Source organism: Natator depressus, chromosome 1 (assembly GCF_965152275.1).
Source record: "Natator depressus isolate rNatDep1 chromosome 1, rNatDep2.hap1, whole genome shotgun sequence".
In the NCBI taxonomy this organism is placed as follows: domain Eukaryota; kingdom Metazoa; phylum Chordata; order Testudines; family Cheloniidae; genus Natator; species Natator depressus.
This window is the reverse complement of record NC_134234.1, coordinates 138,061,677-138,085,346: the sequence shown is the minus strand read 5'-3', so window position 1 is coordinate 138,085,346 and position 23,670 is coordinate 138,061,677. Positions and strand designations below refer to the sequence as shown.

At 44.1% G+C, this 23,670-nt stretch overlaps 1 protein-coding gene across 2 annotated transcripts in view; it reads left to right on the top strand.

Moving 5' to 3' along the window:
• Positions 1–4,213: 4,213 nt before the first annotated feature.
• Positions 4,214–23,670, top strand: part of MAP3K15 (mitogen-activated protein kinase kinase kinase 15) — a 143,538-nt gene continuing 124,081 nt past the window's right edge. For both annotated transcript variants that reach the window (XM_074967795.1, XM_074967803.1), the window contains exon 1: positions 4,214–4,523. In XM_074967795.1, the coding sequence (XP_074823896.1) occupies positions 4,214–4,523 (310 nt within the window). The remainder of the gene's footprint in view (positions 4,524–23,670) is intronic.

Here is a 23,670-nt window from a genome sequence, read left to right as displayed (position 1 = left end):
CTGCAAAGGCCAGTCCTGGATCCAGTACTATTCAATATTTTCATTAATGACTTGGCTAATGGTTTGGAGAATATGCTTATGTAACCCTTCTGCCCATCAGAGTTGGCAGCAACAAGGGCCAGGTTCAGTGTCTAGGGGTTCCATTCCAATAACACAATGCAAAACCCACTCGAGCCCCCACCCAGTGACAAATATACACTACTCCTGCTGGGCACCTCTAAGAAGTAATACGTCCCCTCTCACAAGCACAGAGTCTGGGCGTAGCAAAAGCCTTTTAGTAACAGAGAGAAACAATGTGGCATTATGTTGGGAAAACACCACCAACAGGATTCATAACACAAAACCATGAGCCAAAACCCACCCCAAGCAAATTGGGCCATGTCCTTTCCCTTTGCTTCTTGAGTCCAGAACCCAAAAGTCTTTTGAACCCAAAAGTCACACAAAGTCCCAAAAGTCTCTGTCCCTGGTCAGTGCGGCCCCAGAGTTTGAAAGTTTATCTGCAGAGTTTTACCTCCCAACCTGGGTGGAAATGGGGGGGTTAAGGGGCACCTTACATGGTCCAAAGCCGACTACCCAACCTCTCTGTGGGGCTCTGCTCTGCTCCACCAGCTACCCCATGAATTGCTTTGCTCCGCCAGCCATCCCACAAACTCTTCTGCTCTGCCAGCCACTCCGCTCCACCAGTCACCCCATGAACTGCTCCACAATATATCTTCAGGCCCGCCCCCTATTTAACACAACACTCAGTGATTTCAGCTCTTAAGCAAGTTCAGCTTGTAGTAGGGGAGCCTCAGTGCTGGTACACCATGGGCCCAAAGTGAATTCACCTCAGTAGCCTATAACTAGACTCACAGTAGAATCAAAACTAGCTCTGATATTCTACTGTGAAGAAGGTGCAATTATCATGTAAGGCCCTTCTCAGGGAGCCTATACCACCAGGTATTAATACCTGTACCCAACCTCTCTCAATTCACTGGGTTTTGGAACCCATGGCCCTTTCCTAGCGAGTGCTGCATAGTTGATGGTGAGTCCCCCCAGCATAACAAAAGGCCAAGTACAGTTCTACTGTCCTTGATTCACATAATCAGGATAATAACAGTTTATTCTTCCTACCCCAATAACAGAGAAACTGGGGCTCCTACAGCAGCCAAAGTGACCATCTAGGCGAGGTAGGTGTGCCTATGCAAATGAGATCAGCCCCTGAAGTTCTTTTCCATAACCCACCATGACTGGCCACCAGATGTCAGGGTAGAGCTCATCCTGACTCTGCTTACACTTATAAAATGCGCAGATGACACCCAGCTGGGAGGGGCTGCAAGTGCTTTGGAGGGCAGGATTAGAATTCAAAATGATCTTGACAAACTGGAAGAAATGGTCTGAAATAAATAGGATGAAATTTATTAAGGACAAATACAAAGTACTACATTTAGGCAGGAAAAATCAATTGCACAAATACAAAATGGGAAATGATTGACAATGAAGCAGTACTGCAGAAAAGGATCTGGAGGTTACAGTGAATCACAAACTAAATATGAGTCAACAATATAATACTGTTGCAAAAAAACCAAAAATCATTCTACGTAGTAGCAGGAGTGCTGTAAGCAAGACACAAGAAGTAATTATTCCACTCATCTAAGCATTGATAAGGTCTCTACAGGTGTACAATGTCCAGTTCTGGGCATAGCACTTTGGGAAAGATGTGGACATTCTGGAGAAAGTCCAGAGGGGAGCAAGAAAAATGATTAAAGGTCTAGAAAACCTGCAACCCCCTTCCCCCATTTGTGTGGAAAGATTTTAAAAGATTGAAAGATTGAAAAAATTGGGTTTGTTTCGTGTGTAGGAGAGAAGACGGGGCAGGGGCACAATAGTCTTCAAGTACATAAAAGGTTGTTTTAAAGAGGAGGGTGATAAATTGTTCTCCTTATCCACTGAGGACAGGAAAAGAAGTAATGAATTTAAATTGCAGCAAGGGAGATTTAGATTAGATTTTAGGCAAAACTTCCTGTTAGGATGGTTAAGCACGGGAACAAATTACCTAGGGAGGCTGAAAGAAAAGGAGTACTTGTGGCACCTTAGAAACTAACCAATTTATTTGATGCTCAAATAAATTGGTTAGTCTCTAAGGTGCCACAAGTACTCCTTTCTTTTTGCGAATACAGACTAACACGGCTGTTACTCTGAAACCTGTCATTAGGGAGGCTGTGGAATCTCTGTCATTAGAAAAGGAGTACTTGTGGCACCTTAGGTACTAACTTAGATGCATCCGATGAAGTGAGCTGTGGCTCACGAAAGCTTATGCTCAAATAAATTGGTTAGTCTCTAAGGTGCCACAAGTACTCCTTTTCTTTTTGCGAATATAGACTAACATGGCTGTTACTCTGAAATCTGTCATTAGAGGTTTTTAAGAACAGGTTAGACAAACACCTGTCAGAGGTGGCCTAGATAATACTTAGTCCTGCCTCAGTGCCAGGGACTGGACTAAATGACCTATCAGGTCCCTTTCAGACCTACATTTCTCTGAATGCTCCATTACGTCACTCCTTCTCTTTAGACTTAAAAAATCAAATGGGGGATACACTTGAACTGTACAAAATTTAAAAAATGTCCAACAGAGGTAAAAAGCCTGCTGATTAATAGTGTGTTAGGGAAGGAATCCTGCAATCTTCTATGGTTGCCCTGACTGATAATGTCTAAACTAAGGTCAACTTTACTTCTGAAGGAGAGTGTGCACTCAGGGGTTTAAGGTGCTGTAATGTATGTGCTGTCACTTCACACCTTGGTCCCACGATATAGACATGCCCCTAATAAGGGAAGGGAATAAGGGAAATTGAGGGGAGGGGGAGCCTCTGTTAATTCCTTTAGTTTAAAATGCATAAACTGGTTTTCCATGGCACTCACACAAATGGGGGCCTGCAGGCATGCAGACACACATACCTTTGATAGTGAAGGAGCAGTGTCAGGCACACAATCAGTATCAGAGTTGTAAAGCTCTGAATAATAATGGTTAATGTAACATCTGAGCCAGCATTATAGTCTGTGTCCTTAGCACTAAGAAAATGTATGTTTTTATTGTGGGACAACTAGCATGCGTTAGCTATCTCCCTGAGAAAACATAGTGGCGACAAGGCACTTTATTTTCTCAAAAGGGAACCAATTCAAAGGAGTGACAGGATAATTCATTTTTAAAAATCCTTGATTTTGGCAGTACAAAACAGTAAGTCTGTCAGAATGAAAAACATCACTGAAATGTATTATAACAAAATATGTAGCATACATAAAAGGCTATGAAATTAAAATATTCAACTAGAAGCATAAACAACTCAGTAGAAAAAAAAAATCAACATTTATGTAAGGAAGTAACAGAAGAGTAAAGCCTGCACTCCAGCCGCTGAGCCCAGCCGCCCGGGCAGGTCGGGGAACCACTCGGAGGCTCTGCGGACCCGGGACCTGGACGCTTTGAACAGCAAACTCGGGTCTGGCCAGGAGCCGGCGGCGGGGGCGGCAGGTGAGATGCTGCCCCAACTGGCGGCTCCGCAGGCGGTTTGGGGCGAGGTGACCAGACAGCAAGTGTGAAAAATCGGGACAGAGGCTGGGGGGTATGAGGCGCCTATGTAAGAAAAATCCCCAAATATCAGGACTGTCCCTATAAAATCGGGACATCTGGTCACCCTATTTGGGGCAGGGAAGAGCCGCGTTGTCCTGGCGCTGGGAGGGGCCGGAGTTGGCGGCACCGCCCTGGGGAGCGCAGCGGGGCTGAGATGAACCGTCCTGCGAGGGGCAAATTCTCCCCCGCCCCCCACCCTGGGTTTTTGTAGCCGCTGCAGCCCAAATCCCAGGCGGCTTCTCCGCTGCCCCGCGCCCTGCAGCGCCCGGCCCCCGCTCTCAACCGCGGCTCCTCCCCCCGGCTGCAGTGCTGCCCCGGGCCCCGCCCCCGGCTGTTTGACCCCCCGCCCCCCGTGCGGTGCGAAGCTGACTCCGCCCGAGGCGGGAGCACACTTCTCCCCAGTCGCCCTAGGGCGGGCGGCGCCGAGCCCAGCCGGGGGCCGCTGCTCCCTGCCCCACCGTGACGACTGAAGTGGCCGCTCTGCGGAGAAGTTTTCCACAGCTCCTGCCCCCGTCCCCCGGCACCTGCCCGGGAGCAGCCCCCCCCCCGCCGTCACCCTCCCGGGGCCGGGCAGCGCCCCCATGTAGCGCGGGGCGGCGGGCGGGCGCCATGGAGCACAGCGGGGGCCCCGCGGCGGAGCCGCTGCCTTCCCTCAGCGGGGAAGCGGAGCAGCAGCCCGGGGCCGAGGCGGCGGCGGCGGGGCCGGGAGGCGAAGGCAGTGTCCCCGCCCCGCGGCAGCGCTCCCTGCGGGCAGTGTATGTGCTGAACGACAGCCCGGGGGCCGGGGCCGGGGCCGGGGCCGGGGCGCTGCAGTGCCTGGTGCGAGCCTGCGAGGCCCAGGGAGCCCAGCTCACCACGGTCAACTTCGGGGAGCTGGACTTCGGGGAGACGGCGGTGCTGGACGCCTTCTACGACGCAGGTGAGCGGGGCGGAGAGCGGCGCCCGGGTTGCCACCCTTCCCCTGCGCCCAGCCCGGGGAGCAGCCGGGGGCTGGGCACAAGCGGGGCTAGCTCATTGGGGGATGGTCTCCCCCGTCCCCCAATACGGACTGCGTTATTTCCACCAGCCAGCACGTAGCCAGACCCAGCACAGACTCAGACACCTGTTAGAAAGTTCATCTTAAATTTGGGGGGGGATCAGTAGGTCTAGCAATGGCTACTAGCCAAGATCATCAGGGCTGCAACCCCATGCTGCAGTGTCCCTGGCCTCAGTTTTGCCGGAAGCTGGGAATGGGCGACAGGGGATGGATTGCTGGAGGATTGCCTCTTCTGTTCATTCCCTCTGAACCATCAAGCGTTGGCCTCTGTTGGCTGCAGGGCCAGACTGGGACAGATGGACCCTTGGTCTGCCCAGTATGGCCATTCTCATGTAAATAAATCAGATTCCTTTCCCCGCCAACCCCCCAGACCTGTGTGGGGCCCTAAACAGTTCCTTAGTTTGCTTATGCCTAGTGCCTCCCCTAGTTCTGGGTTTTGTCCCCCTCTCCTCTGATGTTGGGGACTGGCAACTGGGGTGTTTGGCTCCAGGGTTTTGATTCACACTCCGCTCTGCTTAGTCTTCATCTTGCTGGCTCCCTGGGGACTGTATGGGCAGTAGAAGATGGTGATCCCCTCTTATCCCTTGAAATGAGAAGAGGGGCAGGAACAGAGCCCACCCCAGGGATGTGTGAAAACATAGCAACCCATGCCAGGCAAAGGAGCTGCTGTTGGTGCCTGTAGAGTATTAAAAAAAAGTGGGTGAGATGGAAGGATGAGAGGTTGGGGGCCCCTCTTGGAGGGGAATGGGGTGAGCATGGTAATATCCTTGCCTCCACTCGAGGGAGCTCTTGCATTTCCTCTATACTAGGGGTTAGCAGACCTTTTCATTGTGTAAATCTCTTAGAGAGATTGTCTTATGGACAGCTCCCTTCTGATAATCTTGCAGACCACCTTACCTACTCCCCCCACCTTTCGTGATTCCTAATATCCTTGTGGCAGCTATTGCTTCCATGGCAAAGTCATGTTAGGACTATGTTTAATATACTATAGTTGCATTGTAATGAGATTTAGTAGCTGGAAAGAGGAGGAAATGTGACTAACCAGCTCTCTGGAAAGTACAAGAAGTGCTCCATGAACCACAATCTGGGAACGTCTTCTGTTGCACTGGCACTGGGTTGGAGGACTGAGGGCATTTGGTAATGGGACAAAAACCTGCTGCCCTTTGGTCACCTAAGGGGGTTAGGCATTTGAGCTTCATTGAAATTCAGGGGATTTGGATATCTAACTCCCCTCCTTCACGCTCTTTTTAAACCCTAGCCATAGTGTCTTAAGATATTAAATACAATAATTTTTTTAGCCTTTTTCATTTTCTAGGACCATCAGTCCAACACTGTGCACAAAGAAACTGAATTTTACTTTAAAAACAAAAAATTATAAAATGCTGTATTGAAAAGCCTGTTGTCGCTCTGGAAACAATTTCCCAGGAGTCCCTTCCTTCTCTCAAGGTAGGGGGAAAGCCAGAGTGTGTGAGCAAGGAAGACTGGATTTTAGAGGGGCACAAGTGGATTTAAATTTTCAAGAGCTTACTTAGTAGTTGTTGAATTTGTGAATCCATAACATGATTTTAAAAAAAATTCTTAAATTCTTGTAGAGTTATTTTATTTAATATATTGTTTTAAATGTACTTTTTCATTTTCTCTTGCTTTTTACATTTTCTACTTCTGCATTCTTCTACATTCTCTGCATTTCTGAGCTATCCTAAGAAGTAGATAACCCCATCCTTCTGGTTCCGATCAAATGCTGCTGTTATTCCAGTTGGAAGTAGCCAGTGCTACTGTTCTTTAAAAGGGCAAAGATATTACTGTTGAGTGATTCGTGTCATCCTAGTCCATTAGTGGTCTAAATTAAGTAGGCCATCACACCAGTTAGGTGCGAATAGGCCTGTACCTCCTCCATTTTTCTGACCCTATTAAAAATTCTAATAACTATTGTGTTTCCTTCAATTCATATTTACCCACTCAGTTTATTTTTGGTATCTTTGTTTTCATGACGATATGCCTCAGGGAGTTGAAGAACTGCAAACTGATGCTGTATCTCCTATCTTATGATTTTTATTGTAAATAAAATATGCAGTGATGTGTATAAGCCATCAAATATTAATTTTCAAAATAACAAGCGGAGAAGGCAATGGGCACAAAAAGAAGGCAGAGAATTTTCTGAAAGGTGGGTGGGGAGTTTTTCTTGGATGTTGGAAAGACCTCCTTCATTATGGTATAGAATAGAGCATGATCCTTTCAAATGCTGAGCCATATGAGAGAGTAACCTACAGGACAATAGGGCCAGTTATGACATTTGGAAAGCTTTCTCTTGATTATTTGGAATGCTCAAATCTAGTTTAAATTATATTAATTATGACATGTACAAAACATTGAGAACCTTTCCAATTCTGCCCATTCTATCCTTTTCTCTTCTTTTTCACCCTTTTGAGAGTTACAGTTCAACCTTCATACTACTGCTAACTACAAAATAAAGTTATATTTTCTACACTGTTTACTCCATATCCTCTCAAAGGAGGGGGATGGAGAATCTGTAATCATATGTTGTCTGTATGTCATGTCATTCTGTTCTGTTATCTTATTAATAAAAGTTAGAAACCAAAAGGAATTAAGCTTCCAGAGTGTAAACTGAGTAAAATAAAGTATTGTTATTCAAATAGCAGCATGGATGTACATGGAACTTCATAGACAAAATACTCCTCTCTGCTTTTAGTGTTCTGCAATCTAATTTATTCCATTAGGTCAGGAATAAGGTATTCTCATACTGCACATAATTTGTTGGTTTCCCACTTCCTTGGTTTATGCTCTCTTTCCCATGTACTTCCACTCTTTCAGCCTTCCTGCTTTCTCCACTCAGTACTTTGATTCTCTGCATTTCTGAGCTATCCCAAGAAGTAGATAACCTCATTCTTTAAAAATAAAAGTTAATGGCTACCTGCCTTTCACATGACTCATCAGAGGACTTAAGGAAGGGGCAGCATGGACTCCTGAAATACCCTAGCTACTTAAATGCACCCTCTCCCAGAACTCCAATCCAAAGGTGTGAAGCTTAAGGTTCAACTCTCTCAGGGGCATGCAGCAGCTATGAAGCATGTAACAGCCTCTGTGCAAAGTGTGTAATGCATTAATGCTTGCATTGTCTCTGTCTGGTGTGTACCTGTCAGCAGTGGTGGATCCACGTACATATGGGTACTCATGATACAACTTAAGTTTTTCATAATACAACTTCACAATATCAACGAGAATTTGTAAATCGTACAACCACATTCCCAATTCATCAGACCTTTTTCCTGGAGAAGATGGAGCTGAGGTGAATGTGTCCCTGGCTAAAGAAAAGGGGGTCTTCGCAATCCCAGTGTGGAGTCCCCTAATTTGCTTCTGGGGGCAGAAAGGCCGTTGGGACTGGGTTTGGCCCAATATGAAGTAGGCTTTAGAATAACCACATACATCTGAAACCCTCAAGAGACCCTCTAGATCAAATGGTAGGTGGTTTCTGTTGTAGTAAATGGAACGTAGGTGTCAGGGCTGGTGGATTCAGGCTTGGGACAGACATTTGTGCAGGAACATTAATATCCCTGGAGAATTTGCAAGGGGATAGGAAAATGGCTATACATTGACTGTATCCAGGAGGACATTTGACCCTATCCCATGACCAGGATTTAGTTGCGAGTGGGTAGGCTGGAACACTGAAATGATAGTACCTGTGGCTAACCACTTGTCTTACTCAGTGGTGCTAAGCAGTGACTGTGGCCCCGTATTCAGTCTCTAAAGTGAGGCAGCAAGGCAAAGCCAGGCATCACAACTCAGAATTGGCCAGAGGGGGACTTTTTCCTTCTCTGATCCCAAACTCTTTTATGAGTGGCCTATGTCTAAAAGGACACCTTATCATGCCAGGGGAGAGGCTCTGGGCAACCAGGAAACTCCAGGAAAAAGAGCTAGGTAAAAGCACAGTGGTGCAATGTAATCTGGACCCCACAGCGACCTCCATCCTGAGATAGATGCTGAGACTATACCAAGTGGGTCCAATTTTATTCAAAGCTAGGATGATGCAGCATTCTGTTGACTCTATATAGATGACTGGCTAGGGTGAATGGGGTACTGGTTGACTCCTCCCAGGATTTCAGTATCCCCAGTTTGAGCTTCAGTGGCACATCCTTGTAAGGGTTGTCTGGGATACCCAGAGTGGAACATGCTGACCTCTGCATATTGTTCCCAAACTGTACCAGAGATAGGTATTGAATCTAGTCCATGATGAGCTGGGGTGAGGCCACTGAGGCGTGGAGTAGACTCAAAGAGGGGTGCCAGACTAATTATTTTGGCCAGTAGTCTACCAAGAGGTAAAGGACTACTGCATTTCCTGCTCTGAGTGCCAGTTTGTGGCATTTAGGCTTGCCTTCATTGTAGTCCTTCTCCTGCTGGTAGGTGCTCTGAGTATTGGGGCCACTTGATACTTGGAAGCTGTGCCCTTTTACTTGGCATCAGCACAGGAGATGGCTAATGAATTCCTTAGAGTATTTTCCTGATTAGGAATCCTGATGGTGATTTTAATAGATCGGGACACTGCATTCATGGGTCTGCTAATCCAGGGGGTATGTGCCCTCCTTGATATATGATAGGTAAGAACCTGTGTGAAACCTGCAGATAGACTAGCTAGTAGAGCACTTTAACAGACACTGGAGGGAATGCTGCAAAAAACTGAGACTGCCAAACCCAAAATTGGGTTAGGATGCAGCCGTACTTATTGTTTACAGTCCAAGAGATCCCACAGTCCTTCCTGGATTTCTCACCATTTGAGTTGTTATAGGAGAGACAGCCTTGGAGTATTTTGGACTGCTAATAAGAGGCCTGGCGTAAGCAAGGTACCGCAACCCATAATGCGAACCAGTATGCCTTCTATCTATGGGAACGACTAGACTCCGCTCCGGTTAGGGGTAATAGAGTCCTAGAGGAAGTAGTAGTGCAGCCTGACTTTGCTGGTCCCAAAACTGGAGAAGAGTATCTGTTCCTCGACTGATTTCAGGAAGGAGAATGTGATTCCTATCCCATGCCTTAGGTGGGCGAGATGTTGGATATATTAGAAAAGGCTGGGTATAGAACCAATCTTGGACCTCACCAAAGAGTACTGGCGGAAAGCCCGTGGCCCCGGAATCCAAGGATATAACCGAATTTGTCACTCCATTTGGACTGTACCAATAGCTGGACCTTCCATTTGCTCTCTATGAGGCCCTGGACACATTTCAGAAGTTGAAAGCACCTTCTATGTCACCAAGCACATGCTGCAGCCTATTTTCACAGCCTGAAATGGACCCTGGTGTGGCACCGGTTCTTTCCCAGGCTGGTGAGATTATCATTGCTCTTGTAATCAAAGCTGGATTTGTTTTCTGTTTCAGTAGGACCTCATTTTCCTCCCTTACTCTTTTTTTCTCCACCTGTCCCAACAGCTTGAGATTTTAATGTTTAAATCTAAATGCCTTCTCACCAAAATTACATTATGTATTAATGTCATACCCCCTCTCATATCAGAAGCATGAGTCAAGTTGAAAAAATGCAAAACCTTGGTATGATGCATCTACCATGTATATTGTCATGTGCAGGGCAGGCCTTAGACGAGGCACCCGGACGAGGAACATCTTCAGTCCCCCCCCCCCCCCATGTGTTAAATGGTTCAATACCTATTTTTATTGCATTTGAATTTCATGACTTTGAACGATTTGAATGCATGATTTATCCCAGTCATGTAAGATGATAAATTTGCATGCTAGGATCTGTAAATCTGTATTTATTCATGCCATATGTGAGCAAATAAAAAAATCATTTCCTCTAAGCTTATAGAAACCTTTTCATTTTAAGAATAACTGAAATGTACTCACATCAAGAAATTGAACTGTGCACCAACATTGGGTGGACCAGTATTAAATAGTGTTACAGTAGGTGACAGTCTTAGAATGTTAACCCTCAAAGCTATCCACACATTAGGAAAAGTATCCTTCAGCTCTGCATCATGAATGAATTGGAGAACTTTCAGTGGCAAAGCTCCTATGTGGCAAAATGTGATGGATATTGTCCAATTCAACATAGTCTTTATCATTGACGTCGGAAGATTCCCCATGGATCAGTGTCTGGTGAAGGTCCGTACAATTGTTCAAGAGTGTTTTCCTGTCTGCCAACACTTTACTAAGGTCATAAACACCCCCCCACCCAGGTCTTTTCATGGTGCTTCATTTGTCCGAATCTCGTCAATGGACACTCGAGCAGTGTCAACGACTGGCAAAAAAACTCCTTGAATTTTTCTTCTGAGCTTCCCATCATCTCATCTCTGCCCTTGTAACCAAACAGTCTCCTCTTCTGATGAATATGAGTTTCCTTGAAGACAGGCTCAACTCCTAAGTTTTCTGCCATTTCTTTGGCAGTAGTGATGGCATCTTCAAATCCGTTGTCTCTGTAGGCCACAATGAAATCAAGGCAGCATCTCATCAAGGTAGTAGTAGTCACAATGTGTGTGCTTACAACATTTACGTGGAACAGGATATCGTGCCAAACCACAATTGAGACCAGAAATTTGAAGTCAGTAATCTGGTTTGCGCCTTGTGTCACATTCTGGCCTCGGCTTTACTCAACTATGCCAGTTCCATCAGGGTATCGTAAATCTCAGGCACTTGGTATCTCACTGGTCTTACCCTGTCCATGCAGCTCTCCCAGAAAGTGTCACTTAGAAGCTTCGTGGCTTCATAGTCAGATTTGTAACATTGTCCGTGAGGATCTTCCATCTGATAGTTGATGCTGAAAACAGGACGTATATTCTTTGCCTTACTCTAAAGAGAGATACTGAATCTAAAGATGATGACGCCGCATCTCATACAACCAGGTTGAGGGAATGACAGCCACAAGGCATGAAAAAAGCTCTTGGATCATTCGGCGCAAGGATCCTTGTTTGTACGCCACTGTTTCTTCCTTTCATGTTCGTGCCGTCGTTGTAACCTTGGCTATGACAGTCCTGAAACTTTATTTTATTCTCATTCAGAATGTTCATAAACAGTTCTGTTAACCTTTTCCATTAGAGTCGTTTACAGACCAGAAACAGATAAAGTTTTCCTTTACTTGGATACAGCCATCCTTGTTGTCCATAAATCTTACTGTAAATGACATATTTTCACTTGGACTAATGTCAGGAGTGCAGTCCGTTATTATGGCCTAGTACTTACTGAGCTGCACCAATATGTTATCTTCCTTGCCATAAGGTCAGTCAATTCATTTTGAATTGTTTTGCTGCAGTAATGGTCTATAGCTTCTTTACAAACTACTCGATGTAGGTGCTCACGCATGACATCCTTGTATTTCACTGAACATAACAGTTTGGTAGAGCTGCTTGGGAACAATTTATCCGATGAGCCCCAGAAAGCCAAATTATTCTTTGCAAAGAACACAGTAATTGAGATCATACACTCAAGCAAGTTTCTCTAATGTTGGGTTTCTACATAATAATGCACTGGTTTTCTGCATCTGTGCATTTATTTATCTTGAGCCTGGATTTGACCTCCATCCATTTGGAGTAGGCTGTAAAATGGCTGGGTGACTTTTCATGTTGCTTTAGAGCATCAGCTAAGTTATTCCAGTAATTGTACCCAAAAAATGCACACAACGATTTGGCATTCTTGTCAAATATTTTGCAACAAAAATAGAACACTTTGTCAGTTGATTCTGAGTAAACTAGCCAATGCCAATTCAGTTTCTCACCATTTTTGAGCACTGTTTCATAGTGTCGCTTCTGCTCATTAACTGGAAATGTCATATCCTCGATTTTGCCCCGCTTATTCAAAATTGTATGATCAATATTGGCAGAGTTTAGGATCACTGGCAATAAAGCAGGATCTGATGTATCGATTTGTGGTGTGCAGTTTTTCTCACTGCTATTTATGTCTTCATCCGAGGCTGATTCTTCTTTATTGTTTCTCTCCTTTTCATGTAAACCAGATTTTTCTTTGTCATTATTCTCCTTTTCATGTGAGCCACATTCTTCTTTATCATCACTTTCCTTTATGCCGCCAGGAAAATTGGACGATTCTTCATCACTTTCCTCATTTTCCTATTCCTTATCTTAAGGTAAATCTGCTAATTCCTTAGTAATAGGACTTCCATCATTTATGCTTTGTTCCTCAATTGCTTCTGCACTGAGAGGTTTGATACTGCCTAAAGCCTGATTTATGTTGATCTGTTTCATATGTTTTCCCATCAAATTTGCCCCTTGCTGCAGACTAGATTGTAATTGAGTTTTTTGCTTCCTGTACTGAGTTCCCGAAGGCTTCTTCAGGGAAAAGGCATCTTTTCTTTTCTACGGGAGAGAACAGGCAATATTAGGGAGAGCAAAAGTCTATGTTTCTCAGTTTTAGAAAATCATCAAACATTATGTATTAAGCATGGCAAAAGAAGTAACAGTATTTCTTTTATATTGTTGCGCAGATAGGTGTTCAATAGCTATCTCTGGCGTCTCATAGAATCATAGAATATCAGGGTTGGAAGGGACCTCAAGAGGTCATCTAGTCCAACCCCTGCTCAAAGCAGGACCAATCCCCAATCAAATCATCCCAGCCAGGGCTTTGTCAAGCCTGACCTTAAAAACTTCCAAGGAAGGAGATTCTACCACCTCCCTAGGTAACGCATTCCAGTGTTTCACCACCCTCCTAGTGAAAAAGTTTTTCCTAATATCCAACCTAAACCTCCCCCACTGCAACTTGAGACCATTACTCCTTGTCCTGTCCTCTTCTACCACTGAGAATAGTCTAGAACCATCCTCTCTGGAACCACCTCTCAGGTAGTTGAAAGCAGCTATCAAATCCCCCCTCATTCTTCTCTTCTGGAGACTAAACAATCCCAGTTCCCTCAGCCTCTCCTCATAAGTCATGTGTTCCAGACCCCTAATCATTTTTGTTGCCCTTCGCTGGACTCTCTCCAATTTCTCCACATCCTTCTTGTAGTGTGGGGCCCAAAACTGGACACAGTACTCCAGATGAGGCCTCACCAATGTCGAATAGAGGGGAACGATCATGTCCCTCAATCTGCTGGCAATGCCCCTACTTATAAATCCCAAAATGCCATTGGCCTTCTTGGCAACAAGGGTACACTGCTGACTCATGTCCAGCTTCTTGTCCACTGTAACCCCTAGGTCCTTTTCCGCAGAACTGCTGCCTAGCCATTCGGTCCCTAGTCTGTAGCTGCGCATTGGGTTCTTCCGTCCTAAGTGCAGGACCCTGCACTTATCCTTATTGAACCTCATCAGGTTTCTTTTGGCCCAATCCTCCAATTTGTCTAGGTCCCTCTGTATCCTATCCCTGCCCTCCAGCGTATCTACTACTCCTCCCAGTTTAGTATCATCCGCAAATTTGCTGAGAGTGCAATCCACACCATCCTCCAGATCATTTATGAAGATATTGAACAAAACCGGCCCCAGGACCGACCCCTGGGGCACTCCACTTGACACCGGCTGCCAACTAGACATGGAGCCATTGATCACTACCCGTTGAGCCCGACAATCTAGCCAACTTTCTACCCACCTTATAGTGCATTCATCCGGCCCATACTTCTTTAACTTGCTGACAAGAATACTGTGGGAGACAGTGTCAAAAGCTTTGCTAAAGTCTAGAAACAATACATCCACTGCTTTCCCTTCATCCACAGAACCAGTAATCTCGTCATAGAAGGCGATTAGATTAGTCAGGCATGACCTACCCTTGGTGAACCCATGCTGACTGTTCCTGATCACTTTCCTCTCGTGTAAGTGCTTCAGGATCGATTCCTTGAGGACCTGCTCCATGATTTTTCTGGGGACTGAGGTGAGGCTGACTGGCCTGTAGTTCCCAGGATCCTCCTCCTTCCCTTTTTTAAAGATTGGCATTACATTAGCCTTTTTCCAGTCATCCGGGACTTCCCCCCGTTCGCCACGAGTTTTCAAAGATAATGGCCAATGGCTCTGCAATCACATCTGCCAATTCCTTTAGCACTCTCGGATGCAACTCGTCCGGCCCCATGGACTTGTGCACGTCCAGCTTTTCTAAATAGTCCCTAACCACCTCTTTCTCCACAGAGGGCTGGCCATCTACTCCCCATGTTGCGATGCCCAGTGCAGCAGTCTGGGAGCTGTCCTTGTTAGTGAAGACAGAGGCAAAAAAAGCATTGAGCACATTAGCTTTTTCCACATCCTCTGTCACTAGGTTGCCTCCCTCATTCAGTAAGGGGCCCACACTTTCCTTGGCTTTCTTCTTGTTGCCAACATACCTGAAGAAACCCTTCTTGTTACTCTTGACATCTCTTGCTAGCTGCAGCTCCAGGTGTGACTTGGCCCTCCTGATTTCATTCCTACATGCCCGAGCAATATTTTTATACTCTTCCCTGGTCATATGTGCAACCTTCCACTTCTTGTAAGCTTCTTTTTTATGTTTAAGATCCGCTAGGATTTCACCGTTAAGCCAAGCTGGTCGCCTGCCATATTTACTATTCTTTCGACTCATTGGGATGGTTTGTCCCTGTAACCTCAACAGGGATTCCTTGAAATACAGCCAGCTCTCCTGGACTCCTTTCCCCTTCATGTTAGTCCCCCAGGGGATCCTACCCATCCGCTCCCTCATTAAATAGGTCCTTTATTAGTTGCTACTTGTGTTTTAAGACTTGAACTTTCACAATTACACAGTAAAACAAGGTTCACAATATTGCAGCTGAGCTCTCACTTCACTTCATTCTCATATCTCACTGACTGACTGGTGACGCCCCGCCACTTATATGCCCACAGGGGCATGGCTGACAACATTTTAGGAGGTTCAAAGAAAATGTAGTTCTTAGAAAGTCTGGAAGGTTCCACAAGATCCTACAAAGTTCCAGAACATTCTAGGAGGTTAGTGAAAAATGAATACACATATGGAATACCTGAAACATTTTACTTGAAACATTCTATTTTCCTTTTTGTCACTAACACCAAAAACAGCAAAGACCTCTCTACATCTTCTCCTCTGGATCTCCTCCCTTCATCTGGGCTAACCCAACTCTTTATGGCAACAAGCCCTACTGTCCGCCAGCTGGGCTTTATTTCTAATTGGGCCCGGCCCACCCTCCAGTGCAAGCAAGCAGGTTAACTGGCTTTTCAGGTCCATATTCATCCTTTCCTGCCCATATTAACCCTTTCCCAGCATGTGTGGGGTGAGGGAGGGAAGCATACAATTCTGACTGTCTGCGCTATGCCTGTCTAGTCAGTGAATTAAGAGAGAACTTAAGCTCTTAGGTCCTTTACTTTTGCAGACACACATATTTTATATTTTGTAAATTATTTTGAATATTCGTGTTTGAGATTTAATAGTTCAACCATAAGACCTTCATGTTCTGTTTTATTGCATTTCAACTTGGTCAGAGATGTCAGATGGAGCCTTTGGAAGTGAAGTGCTAACGATGTCTGTGGCCAGTGCCTAATGATGTTACAAGCTAATTTTAGTGTCATCAACTCTCATAATTTTAACATTTCTCAATATTTGGTGTTTTTTCTTAAAGCCCCAGCTGCTGGCATCATGTGACTTGCCCTCATAGTTGCAGAGAAAACTTGACTAAACTGTACTCTAGATGCTCAGAAACCAGAAAACCAGTAAATAGAACCAAAGTGTATTAATTTTTTTAAAAAAATCTCATTGTTTTTAAGCTCGTGTCATGGTTTTTGAATGCTTGAGGTTGGCAATACTTGGATTGCAGCCCACAGCACAGGTCTGCAAATTAATCAGAACTATGGAGGAGGGGGAGAAACATTTCTCCAACTGCAAAATGGGACAATAGCAGGGCATGAAGCTAGTTTATTATAGTTTTACATTCTGAAATTTTATAACAAGTAGGAAAGGAGTTACACTTTAACCTATTTAAAGATGAATCTCCTTTTATCCCCCCCCCCCCCATTTTGTGGACTCGGGTTGTAGAAAAGTTGACCTTGTCATTTCAGTCAAAAACAATATCAATTGAAAATGCAACTAAAGCCGAGAGCTTCTGTTGCTTTCGAGCGCTCATGTAATAAGTATTCATCCCCTCAAAAGGTAGCAAAGGTTCTTTCCACGCATAAAACCATACTTGGAGTGGTTAAGTTAAGTGCCGCACATAATGTTCCGACGTAAAACAGTGCTTTTGTTTGAATCAAATGTAAGCAGTTAAAGAATGACCTTCCCAAAAATAATCCAACCAGTAAAAAAACTTTGTTCTACATCAGAACAGGCAGTGATATCCATCTGTTTCCTTGAGGGACTCCAAGGCCACATCTGAAAAACTTCACTGGTGAGCTTCATGTTCATTGCATTTAGAAAAAACCTTTTTATTTTATTTTGTATGGCTTGAAAATAAAGCCATTAAACAGGAAAATCTGGGGGAAAACTTTCTTGACGCTATCTTTAGGAACAAAATCGTAACGCCAACTTCAGAATCTGAGACTAGTGGAACATACACAACACACGGCATTTTTCATATGCTCTTACCTGCAGAGTTCCTTGACATCATTGGACGGCCTCCATAAATTTCCATGTCTTCCCCTCCGCCAAGCTCTTAAAGTAACTTGTCATGCTCACTGAGAATTACTGCAAGATTTCTTTCCTTTGCTGACATTCTTGCATCCCATGAACCTTTCATAAAGTGGCCCATATGGTCCAACATGTATTGTGAAATGGACAAAAATCATATTGCAGGCACTTCATTGATATCAACTGATGGTGGATTTGAGGCAATTAGTGAAATTTTGGTCAACAACAAAGTCATAGAGTGTTACAGATCCAGTGTATGGTAATGTGTCTGAGGTAAGACTCAAGTCTTGTAGCTAAAATGTTAGCATGTTTGCAAGTTAAAAGATGAAAGTTTCAGTACTAAATGTTGACTTTTCTTCCTACAAAATTGATGAACATAAGGAGGAAACCATAGTCACCGGTTTCATGCATTGCTTTGTCATGATACACTTCTCCCCATGTAATACACTGAAAATAAAAAACCAAAATGCTTCATAAACGTTACCACACTTAGGAATAATAATACTGATTTAACTCACATTTTCCAGATCGAGAAACTTGAGGTAAAGAGCTTGTGACACAGTACATACAGCTGTAAGCCCATGGAACAATTTCAGTCATACCTCCGAAGAAAAGGTATATATTATAGGTATCATCTAAGGTTGATTTGAAGCAGTTTTGAAACCTTTCACTAGGATTGGTCTTATTTATCCCTGACTTTTACATAAAATTATCAGAGAGAAGGTCCAGATTCTGTGCAGCAATACACTTTGTTTCCCTCCTACTCACACAGCTATAATTCTGCTGCTGCTAGTGACAGAGCGTGCTCAGAAGCTCAAGGAATCTTGTTCAGATCATTACCCCCAATGTTTTGGAGCCTTATTTCAAATGTGAAAAATTTCAGGTTCTGCAACATCTCTCAACAGGCTCTTTCATAAGACTCTTGTACTTGCTGCTTCTAATAGTGTCAGCAGTATTGTGAGAGAAACCTTTCTTCAGGTGTAATATTTCACTGCTTCCAGAACAAAGAGTTGCGGAAACATATGAAAATTAGGGGCACAGGAGATTAATGCAGGGGAAAAGTTATCTGAGCTTGATTCAAGTTTTGGGTGACGGCTTAGGTCTGCACTTATCTTAACCAAACTGTTATTTCCCATCTTACTAGTACTACGAGTTAGCATTACTAACATTTGGTAATTAGCAAAGTTAAACTTATAGTGAATCCAAGTGTGTTTATTCATAGTACTCATGAATTCAGTCAGTTTCCCTCAGATAGAAGTCATGGATGTAGGATTGGGCTAATTCAGAGAGTTAATCATATGGCATCTGGGTTAATACAGAGAATTAATTATCTGCCATCTGTAAATTAGCTTAATACAAGGTGAGATCGGATTTATTAGTTTGCGAAAACTACCTCTCTTGTTGTCCCATACATGGCAGTTTGAAAAAATACTTAGGAGTCCTGTTTTTTTGGAATGTTTGTCTTGCATGCAAAGAGAGTGACAGGATGAAATGGGAGTTTGGAATTTGTAAATGAAAATAGTGTTACAGGATTGTACTGTGTGTGTGTCTCTTTCGAATAGTGCCAGACCAGTCAGCTCTACTGCTCTAATCTGGGTTGAAAATGAAAATCTGCAGTAGAAAAGCTAATGTTAACAGTGGTATTACTTCCTGGCACCGGGTTTCCTTGCTGAGCAGAATTGCTATGTGCATTGTTGTGTAATGGGCCAACTGTCCACTTCAGTTACTGGCTGCTTCTCTGTTGGTGTGCTTGGAAGTCTGTGTGTCTGAATTATTTGTGTCAGGTGTTCTTTTTTTATCTAAATGGATACTTTACATTCATTAAATCTTTTAAAGCAAATTTGAGAAAAATATGTAATAACTTAATTCAGTTATTAAGCTGAAAGCCAAACATTACGTCTGCTGTTTTTATTAGTTTTATTCATGCTCCACAAGGTACTGAAGTGGAGAAGATGCAAAGTGCGTTTGTGTGAAGCAGAATGGAACGAAACCTAAAAATGGCTAACAGCCAGAGTTGTTCTCTGTTTAATGTAAAAAATTAGCATCTGACCAAAAGTAAGTGTAGAAATTGAAAAATTACATCTTCTTGATAATGTGATGAATGAATTTCTGTGGAAAATAACGATGTAACAAATCAGCATGGGTTTATGGAAGGTATATTGAGTTAGTTTGACAGGATCTTTTTGTTTGTTGATATTACAGCTTTGTTTGATAAAGGTAATAGTGTTGACTTAGACTTTTGTAAAGCATTTTACTTGGTACTGCATGACATTTTGATCAGAAAACTAAAATGATATAAAATCAACATGGCTCACAATAAATGGATTAAAAGCTGGCTAACAGGCTCAATGTAATTGTAAACGGAATCATCATGTAGTGGGCGTGTTTATATTTGGGTGCCTCGGGTTGGTTCTTGGCTCTACGCTATTTAACTTTACTATTAATTACCTGGAAGCAAACATAAAATCATCCCCGATAAAGTTTGCAGATTACACAAAAATTCGGGGGAGTGGTAAATAATGAAGAGGGCAGGTCACTGATATTTGGATCACTTGGCAAGCTGGGTGCAAGAAAACAATAGGCATTTTAATATGGCTATGTGTAAATCTCGGAACAAAGACTAGGCCATACTTACAGAATGGAGGACTCTATCTTGGGAAGCAGAGACTCTGAAAAAAGATTTGGGGGTGGGCTCCCAGTGCAACGCTATGGCCAGAGGGCTAATGTGATTGTGATGCTTCCTGGGAGTGCCCAGAATTGTGAGGTAGCTCACTACCCCCTGCCCTTAGCATGAAAAAGCCTTGTCTGTGCCTACTGTGGGTCAGCTCCTCGATTCCACCAGCCACAGGCAACAGAAGCACTCCCATCTAGGCCTACACAGGCCCTGTTGTCTCTCCACAGGTTAGCGATAGGCACACTGCAACCCCTGAGCCCTACAAGTGTCTCCCTGGAGTGTCCAGCCCCTGATCCACTGAACACTCAGAGATTTGGTGCTTCCAGAGAAACAGTACACCCCAGCTTGCCACCTCAGATCACCACTCCACTTAACAAACACGATTTAGTTATATCAATAGAGAAATGCCATATAAAGTTTATTTAACAAAGAATAGAGATTCAAGTTACAGCGAGAAACAGCTTTGGAAGTAAATGGTCACACACAGAATAAAATCATAACACATTCTAGAGCCTAGACTTATTTACAAGATACGATCATGTCTAATAAAGTATTGGTCGTTAGCACTTTACTGCCAGGTTTGCTATTACCCACTCTTCTGAGAGACAGAACACGGTGTCAGCTTGCTTCCCCAGTAAAGGATCAAAGTACCTTTTCCTATATCAGGACAGTCCTTTTGTTCTTTTTCATAAACAGGACACCCTAGCTTACTTTTTTTCCCCCCCGTGCCTTCCCTCTCTTGTCAATTTTGCAATCTTTGGATTAGCATCAGGCTCAGTATGTACATGGACCTCCATTGTGAAGCAGACTAATACACAATACACCTATGACCAGACTGAAAAATTAACATCTGTTACCTCCTGTCTGAAAGGAACCTGTCCGAGGCATGTTGTCTTCTCCAAGACCTTAAGAACATAATTTTAGTATAGATACATAACTTAAATATTATTCTTATGTACATTTCGCAATGATTGTGATGACCAGTAGGCTACTGCCTCTTGGTAGAGACCTTACTTGCCGCTCTTTAGTGAACTAATACGCATATATCTGACCCAGAGGATCCCTATAAACCCGTAGCATCTTCTGCCATTTGGCATCAAGAGGTGTCTGGGTTACAGTGATACTTGGGTGCATAAATGAGAATCTAGGAGTAGGGAGGTTATTTTACTTCTGTATTTGACACTGGTATGACTGTTGCTGTAATACTGTGTCCCTTTCTGGTATCCATGAATACAAGAAGGCTGTTGATAAACTGGAGAGGGTGCAAAGCCACAAGAATGATTTAAAGGATTGGAAAACCTGCTGTATAGTGATAGACTACTAGATAGAAACTCAGTTAGTTTAGCTTAACTAAGAGGAGGTTAAGGGGTGACTTGATTACAGTCCATGAGTGCCTACATGGAGAACAAATATCTGATGATGGGCTTTTCAGTGTAGCAGAGAAAGGTATAACATGATCCAGTGGCTGAAAGTTGAATCTTGACAAATTCAGACTAGAAATAAAGTGTAAATTTTTAATGGTGAGAGTAATTAATCATTGGGACAATTTACCAAATGTCCTGGTGAATTTTCTATAGCTGACAATTTTAAAATCAAGATTGGATGTTTCTTCTAAAAGATATGCTGTAGGAATGATTCTGGGGAGGTTCTGTGATTTGTGTTATACAGGAGGTCAGACTAGATGATCACAATGGTCCCTTCTTATGTTGGGAATCTATGAATTATTTGGGAGGTCATGATTTTTGGTTTTGCAAAACCAGGGGAGGAATTTAATTTTGGGGTGTGGTTAGTACATACAGGAATGTGGAATATTGTTTTATTGTTCAAGTTAAATCAAATAATAATCACATCCAAGTTACTCTTAGAAGAAGAATACACACCAAACAATCAACTTTGTGGGGTTTTTTGCAACTAACGATGACAGAACTTTCAAAAGGTTTGGTGATTGGGTTTGATTTGGATAAGGGTTCAAAACATAGGGAGATGACTCTAATCTTTTCTGCACTATCTGAACTTGAAGGGGATACAGGAGTCTGGAAGGGTTGAGAGCCACTGCCTTAGTTAGCCCCAAACCATCCACTCCCTCACACCAGTTCATTAGATCACCATGGTTCACAGATGAACTATGGCAGATGATGTACGCAGGTAGTAAGTTAGAATGCCAGTGGCTCAGAAGCCACTCTGAATCCCTCTGTCAGCAGCACAAACATCACTTACAGCCAGACTCTGGCATGGCAGCAAAGGAGGCAAAATGAGCCTCCTAATCCTTCACGATGAACATGGCAAAATCATGCCCAGCAGAACTGTTTTACCTAGAGAATCGGCTAATCAACTCAGACTGCATAACCCAGTTGCTAACCACTGTAAAAAGCTATCGGCATACTTCACCGATAAGATCAACAGATTACTTATGGAGCTAACTGGAAAGGAAAATTCCACCCTGACCACATTGTATTATCTGCCCCACCACCCCTGACTGAGCTTGGCCCCATCGCATATAAAGATGCTCAAGAAGCTGTGAAAAATATTAGAGCCACGATCTCTGAAACAGATCCTCTCCACACCTGGCAGGTAAAAGCCAGAGAAGAGCTATAGCTGCTACGAATGGGAATAGTTAATGCCTCCTCCAGAGGAGCTGTACGGGAACTACAGCTGAACCTAGACTGGTTGTTTCTCTCAGCTAATGAACTCAGGCTCCTGATTCCCTGAAGACTCCAGCCGGCACAGTCTTAAACCCTGCAGCCGCCCTGGGACCTCGCGGCAGGCATGGAACACTATCAAGCACCCCTGGTTCTGCTTCCTGTTCCTGCTGTCAGCTCCCTTCTTTCTCCCAGCCCTCACTCCGGATCCCTGCTTCTGCTCCTTGTCCCTGGTTCTGTTCCTGATTTTCTACACCTGACTCCTAGTCCCCACTCCTGGCTCCTGTGCCCACCACAGCTGATAGTCTGGCTCTAATGCCCGATTCCCAGCTCCAACTTGCTCCATGGACTTGGTATTATTATTCTGAGTGCAATGTGGCTCCTGGTCTCTGGCTCTTGGCTCTGGCACGCCTCCTGGAATTGACCACATGGCCTCGCTACCTCTGTTTTATCCATTAAGGCAGCCTCTTGCCTTGCCATTAGGCAAGGCCACCCACAGCCTGGTTGTTATAGTTGGAGCAGCTCAGGAACCAGGGCTGCTGGAGGTTATGATTGTGCCTACTGGAGTTTTCAGCCAATCAGGAGACTGGATTCATTAGCTGAATCAGCTGAGGGCAATGAGCAGGGTTTGAGTTCAGCTGTGGGTCCCTGAGAGAAGCACAGTTACTATCCTCCTTGGAAAAAACAGAACGGTTCAGTCAATTCTCAAGAAGCTAACACTTGACCCTGATAATATTTGCAACTGCCATCTTTAAGCTCCCATTTCTGGGCAAAATAATTGAGAAGGATAGTAACCACCCAGCTCCAACTCCAACAGCATGACATCAGCCAGCATCCTGGATTCGTCACAATCAGGGCTCAGATCAGGGCTCTGCAGGGATAGCTCTAGTTGCACTGAAAGATTTCTTATGGATACAGGTAAGATCTCCATGTCCTACTGCTGGACCTCTCTGCAGCCTTTGACACAGTTAACTGCAGGGATCCATGCTATTCCCACTTCTCTTCAATATCTACCTGAGACCACTGGGGGAGATAGTGAGCTGTTGTGGGTTCAACTGCCTACAATATGCTGATGGCATTCAGCTGTATTCTTCATTCTCAAGTGATGCATCCTCCACCACTGCTAAAAGGCCAGCATGCCTACAAGCTGAACTCGGACAAGTCCAAAATGATGCTGGTCAGAAACAGGA